This window comes from Salvelinus fontinalis, chromosome 31 (assembly GCF_029448725.1).
Source record: "Salvelinus fontinalis isolate EN_2023a chromosome 31, ASM2944872v1, whole genome shotgun sequence".
In the NCBI taxonomy this organism is placed as follows: domain Eukaryota; kingdom Metazoa; phylum Chordata; class Actinopteri; order Salmoniformes; family Salmonidae; genus Salvelinus; species Salvelinus fontinalis.
The window spans coordinates 2,608,645-2,615,421 of record NC_074695.1 but is presented as its reverse complement, the minus strand read 5'-3'; the positions used below and the strand labels follow the sequence as shown (position 1 = coordinate 2,615,421).

Sequence of the window (6,777 nt, the reverse complement as noted above, 5' to 3'; positions counted from 1 at the left end):
AGGGAAGTTAAGAACCAATATACAGGCAGTTAGGAAAACAAAGGCTAGCTTTTTCCTTCATCAATGTTGCCCACTGCACTGAGGCTAGGAAACACTGTCACCACCGATAAATCCACGATAATTGAGAATTTCAATAAGCATTTTTCTACGGCTGGCCATGCTTTCCACCTGGCAACAACTACCCCGGTCAACAGCCCTGCACCCCCCAAAGCAACTTGCCCAAGCCTCCCCCATTTCTCCATCACCCAAATCCAGATAGCTGATGTTCTGAAAGAGCTGCAAAATCTTGACCCCTACAAATCAGCCGGGCTAGACAATCTGGACCCTCTCTTACTAAAGTTTTCCGCCAAAATTGTTGCAACCCCTATTACTAGCCTGTTCAACCTCTCTTTCATATCGTCTGAGATCCCCAAAGATTGGAAAGCTGCCGCAGTCATCACCCTTTTCAAAGGGGGAAACACTCTAGACACAAACTGCTACAGACCTATATCTAACCTACCCTGAAATTTAAAAGGTCTTCAAAAGCCAAGTTAACAAACTGATCACCAACCATGTCGAATCCCACTGTACCTTCTCCGCTTTGCAATCTGGTTCCGGAGCTGGTCATGGGTGCACCTCAGCCACGCACAAGGTCCTAAACGATGTCATAACCGCCATCGATAAAAGACAGTACTGTGCAGCCGTCTTCATCGACCTGGCCAAGGCTTTCGACTCTGTCAATCACCGTATTCTTATCGGCAGACTCAACAGCCTTGGTTTCTCAAATGACTGCCTCGCCTGGTTCACCAACTACTTCTCAGAGTTCAGTGTGTCAAATCGGAGGGCCTGTTGTCCGGACCTCTGGCAGTCTCTATGTATACATCTGGCCCTTCTTTGGACACTGTTAACTACCCTCTAAACGAGCTTCAATGCCATAACACTCCTTCCGTGGCCTCCAACTGCTCTTAAATGCAAGTAAAACTAAATGCATGCTCTTCAACTGATCACTGCCCACACCTGCCCGCCCGTCCAGCATCACTAGTCTGGACGGTTCTGACTTAGAATATGTGGACAACTACAAATACCTAGGTGTCTGGTTAGACTGTAAACTCTCCATCCAGACTCACATTAAGCATTTCCAATCCAAAATCAAATCTAGAATCGGCTTCCTATTCCGCAACAAAGCATCCTTCACTCAAGCTGCCAAACATACCCTTGTAAAACTGACCATCCTACCGATCCTCGACTTCGGCGACGTCATTTACAAAATAGCCTCCAAAACCCTACTCAATAAATTGGATGCAGTCTATCACAGTGCCATCCGTTTTTTCACCAAAGGCCGATATACTACCCACCACTGCGACCTGTGTGCTCTCGTTGGCTGGCCCTCACTTCATGCTTGTCGACAAACCCACTGGCTCCAGGTCATCTATAAGTCTTTGCTAGGTAAAGCCCCACTTTATTTCAGCTCACTGGTCACCATAGTAGCACCCACCCGTAGAGTGCGGTCCAGCAGGTATATTTCCCTGGTCACCCCCAAAGCCAATTCCTCCATTGGCTGCCTTTCCTTCCAGTTCTCTGCAGCCAATGACTGGAACGAACTGCAAAAATAACTGAACCTGGAGACTCATATCTCCCTCACTGACTTTAAGCACCAGCTGTCAGAGCAGCTCATAGATTACTGCACCTGTAATTTAAATGTTGAAAGATAATGATGAAATAATTCCCACTCTGAAACCTTATAACTGTATGAAATTGATTAGAATCATACATTTATTATCTGATGGGTTTGTTTAGGTTGAGTCAGTAAAAGTATAATTAATGATGTGTTTAGTTTTAGTCAGAATTAGGGTAAAACAATATATCTGTACAAATTAAGTATCTTAAACACAGATTGTCTGAGCAAAACTCGGTGCCGACCTTGGCTAGGGGCCTCAGAGATTTGGGAGAGGGTAGTGAGTACTCCCTAATCTTGAGGGGGGACAGGGAGTGCTTCTCACGGTCCCAAATCTCTGTCGGTTGGGTAGTGATACAGTATGTGCGTAGGATACCTACAGTTCGTGTGGAAGTATGTGCGCCGCTGCACATTGACTCTGTACCGGTACAACCTGTATATAGCCTCCACATTGACTCTGTACCGGTACAACCTGTATATAGCCTCCACATTGACTCTGTACCGTAAGACCCTGTATATAGCCTCCACATTGACTCTGTACCGTAACACCCTGTATATAGCCTCCACATTGACTCTGTACCGTAATACCCTGTATATAGCCTCCACATTGACTCTGTACCTGTACCCCCTGTATATAGCCTCCACATTGACTCTGTACCGGTACCCCCTGTATATAGCCTCCACATTGACTCTGTACCGGTACAACCTGTATATAGCCTCCACATTGACTCTGTACTGGTACCCCCTGTATATATCCTCCACATTGACTCTGTACCGGTACCCCCTGTATATAGCCTCCACATTGACTCTGTACCGTAACACCCTGTATATAGCCTCCACATTGACTCTGTACCGTAACACCCTGTATATAGCGTCCACATTGACTCTGTACCGGTACCCCCTGTATATAGCCTCCACATTGACTCTGTACCGGTACCCCCTGTATATAGCCTCCACATTGACTCTGTACCGGTACCCCCTGTATATAGCCTCCACATTGACTCTGTACCGGTACCCCCTGTATATAGCCTCCACATTGACTCTGTACCGGTACCCCCTGTATATAGCCTCCACATTGACTCTGTACCGTAATACCCTGTGTATAGCCTCCACATTGACTCTGTACCGGTACCACCTGTACATAGCCTCCACATTGACTCTGTACCGGTACAACCTGTATATAGCCTCCACATTGACTCTGTACCGGTACCCCCTGTATATAGCCTCCACATTGACTCTGTACCGGTACCCCCTGTATATAGCCTCCACATTGACTCTGTACCGGTACCCCCTGTATATAGCCTCCACATTGACTCTGTACCGGTACCCCCTGTATATAGCCTCCACATTGACTCTGTACCAGTATCCCCTGTATATAGCCTCCACATTGACTCTGTACCAGTACTCCCTGTATATAGCCTCCACATTGACTCTGTACCGGTACCCCCTGTATATAGCCTCCACATTGACTCTGTACCGGTACCCCCTGTATATAGCCTCCACATTGACTCTGTACCGGTACCCCCTGTATATAGCCTCCACATTGACTCTGTACCGGTACCCCCTGTATATAGCCTCCACATTGACTCTGTACCGTAACACCCTGTATATAGCCTCCACATTGACTCTGTACCGTAACACCCTGTATATAGCCTCCACATTGACTCTGTACCGTAACACCCTGTATATAGCCTCCACATTGACTCTGTACCGTAACACCCTGTATATAGCCTCCACAATGACTCTGTACCGGTACCCCCTGTATATAGCCTCCACATTGACTCTGTACCGGTACCCCCTGTATATAGCCTCCACATTGACTCTGTACCGGTACCCCCTGTATATAGCCTCCACATTGACTCTGTACCGGTACCCCCTGTATATAGTCTCCACATTGACTCTGTACCGGTACCCCCTATATATAGCCTCCACATTGACTCTGTACCGGTAACCCCTGTATATAGCCTCCACATTGACTCTGTACCGGTACCCCCTGTATATAGCCTCCACATTGACTCTGTACCGGTACCCCCTGTATATAGCCTCCACATTGACTCTGTACCGTAACACCCTGTATATAGTCTCCACATTGACTCTGTACCAGTACCCCCTGTATATAGCCTCCACATTGACTCTGTACCGTAACACCCTGTATATAGCCTCCACATTGACTCTGTACCGGTACCCCCTGTATATAGCGTCCACATTGACTCTGTACCGTAAGACCCTGTATATAGCCTCCACATTGACTCTGTACCAGTACCCCCTGTATATAGCCTCCACATTGACTATGTACCAGTACCTCCTGTATATAGCCTCCACATTGACTCTGTACCGGTACACCCTGTATATAGCCTCCACATTGACTCTGTACCAGTACCCCCTGTATATAGCCTCCACATTGACTCTGTACCAGTACACCCTGTATATAGCCTCCACATTGACTCTGTACCGGTACCCCCTGTATATAGCCTCCACATTGACTCTGTACCGTAACACCCTGTATATAGCCTCCACATTGACTCTGTACCGGTACCCCCTGTATATAGCGTCCACATTGACTCTGTACCGTAAGACCCTGTATATAGCCTCCACATTGACTCTGTACCGGTACCCCCTGTATATAGCCTCCACATTGACTCTGTACCGGTACCCCCTGTATATAGCCTCCACATTGACTCTGTACCGGTACCCCCTGTATATAGCCTCCACATTGACTCTGTACCGGTACCCCCTGTATATAGCCTCCACATTGACTCTGTACCGGTACCCCCTGTATATAGCCTCCACATTGACTCTGTACCGGTACCCCCTGTATATAGCCTCCACATTGACTCTGTACCGGTACCCCCTGTATATAGCGTCCACATTGACTCTGTACCTGTACCCCCTGTATATAGCGTCCACATTGACTCTGTACCGTAAGACCCTGTATATAGCCTCCACATTGACTCTGTACCGTAACACCCTGTATATATCCTCCACATTGACTCTGTACCGTAATACCCTGTATATAGCCTCCACATTGACTCTGTACCGGTACCCCCTGTATATAGCCTCCACATTGACTCTGTACCGTAACATCCTGTATATAGCCTCCACATTGACTCTGTACCGTAACACCCTGTATATAGCCTCCACATTGACTCTGTACCAGTACTCCCTGTATATAGCCTCCACATTGACTCTGTACCGGTACCCCCTGTATATAGCCTCCACATTGACTCTGTACCGTAACACCCTGTATATCGCCTCCACATTGACTCTGTACCAGTACTCCCTGTATATAGCCTCCACATTGACTCTGTACCGGTACCCCCTGTATATAGCCTCCACATTGACTCTGTACCGGTACCCCCTGTATATAGCCTCCACATTGACTCTGTACCGGTACCCCCTGTATATAGCCTCCACATTGACTCTGTACCGGTACCCCCTGTATATAGCCTCCACATTGACTCTGTACCGGTACCCCCTGTATATAGCCTCCACATTGACTCTGTACCGGTACCCCCTGTATATAGTCTCCACATTGACTCTGTACCGGTACCCCCTATATATAGCCTCCACATTGACTCTGTACCGGTAACCCCTGTATATAGCCTCCACATTGACTCTGTACCGGTACCCCCTGTATATAGCCTCCACATTGACTCTGTACCGGTACCCCCTGTATATAGCCTCCACATTGACTCTGTACCGTAACACCCTGTATATAGTGTCCACATTGACTCTGTACCAGTACCCCCTGTATATAGCCTCCACATTGACTCTGTACCGTAACACCCTGTATATAGCCTCCACATTGACTCTGTACCGGTACCCCCTGTATATAGCGTCCACATTGACTCTGTACCGTAAGACCCTGTATATAGCCTCCACATTGACTCTGTACCGGTACCCCCTGTATATAGCCTCCACATTGACTCTGTACCGTAACACCCTGTATATAGCCTCCACATTGACTCTGTACCAGTACCCCCTGTATATAGCCTCCACATTGACTATGTACCAGTACCTCCTGTATATAGCCTCCACATTGACTCTGTACCGGTACACCCTGTATATAGCCTCCACATTGACTCTGTACCAGTACCCCCTGTATATAGCCTCCACATTGACTCTGTACCAGTACACCCTGTATATAGCCTCCACATTGACTCTGTACCGGTACCCCCTGTATATAGCCTCCACATTGACTCTGTACCGTAACACCCTGTATATAGCCTCCACATTGACTCTGTACCGGTACCCCCTGTATATAGCGTCCACATTGACTCTGTACCGTAAGACCCTGTATATAGCCTCCACATTGACTCTGTACCGGTACCCCCTGTATATAGCCTCCACATTGACTCTGTACCGGTACCCCCTGTATATAGCCTCCACATTGACTCTGTACCGGTACCCCCTGTATATAGCCTCCACATTGACTCTGTACCGGTACCCCCTGTATATAGCCTCCACATTGACTCTGTACCGGTACCCCCTGTATATAGCCTCCACATTGACTCTGTACCGGTACCCCCTGTATATAGCCTCCACATTGACTCTGTACCGGTACCCCCTGTATATAGCGTCCACATTGACTCTGTACCTGTACCCCCTGTATATAGCGTCCACATTGACTCTGTACCGTAAGACCCTGTATATAGCCTCCACATTGACTCTGTACCGTAACACCCTGTATATATCCTCCACATTGACTCTGTACCGTAATACCCTGTATATAGCCTCCACATTGACTCTGTACCGGTACCCCCTGTATATAGCCTTGTTGTTATTCTATTGTTTTATTTTAAACTTTTTTTGTAGTAAATATTTTCTTAGCTCCTTTTTCTCAAATCTGCATTTGACAAATACAATTTGATTTGATTTGACTGGCGTCTCTGCGTGCGTGCGTGCGTGCGTGTGTCAGACCTGCGGGTAGGGTGCTGTAGGCCTCAGAGATTTCTGATGGGTCGCTCCTCCCCAGTCTGTTGACCCCGCTGACCCGGAAGCGGTAGGTGGAGTACGGGAGGAGTTGTATCTCCAGATGATTGACGTCCCCAGTCACACGGTGTGACTCCCACTTCCCCTCAGCGTGTTTCTCCTCCTTCACCTCCACCACAAACTCTACAGAC

The 6,777-nt window shown here is 47.9% G+C and overlaps 1 protein-coding gene across 4 annotated transcripts in view; it reads right to left on the bottom strand.

The window, feature by feature from the left end:
* LOC129829417 (neural cell adhesion molecule L1.1-like) overlaps nucleotides 1–6,777 on the bottom strand; it is a 194,868-nt gene that overhangs the window by 83,045 nt on the left and 105,046 nt on the right. For all 4 annotated transcript variants that reach the window (XM_055891100.1, XM_055891099.1, XM_055891101.1 and 1 more), the window contains one exon: nucleotides 6,575–6,769. In XM_055891100.1, coding sequence (XP_055747075.1) covers nucleotides 6,575–6,769 — 195 coding nt within the window. The remainder of the gene's footprint in view (nucleotides 1–6,574; nucleotides 6,770–6,777) is intronic.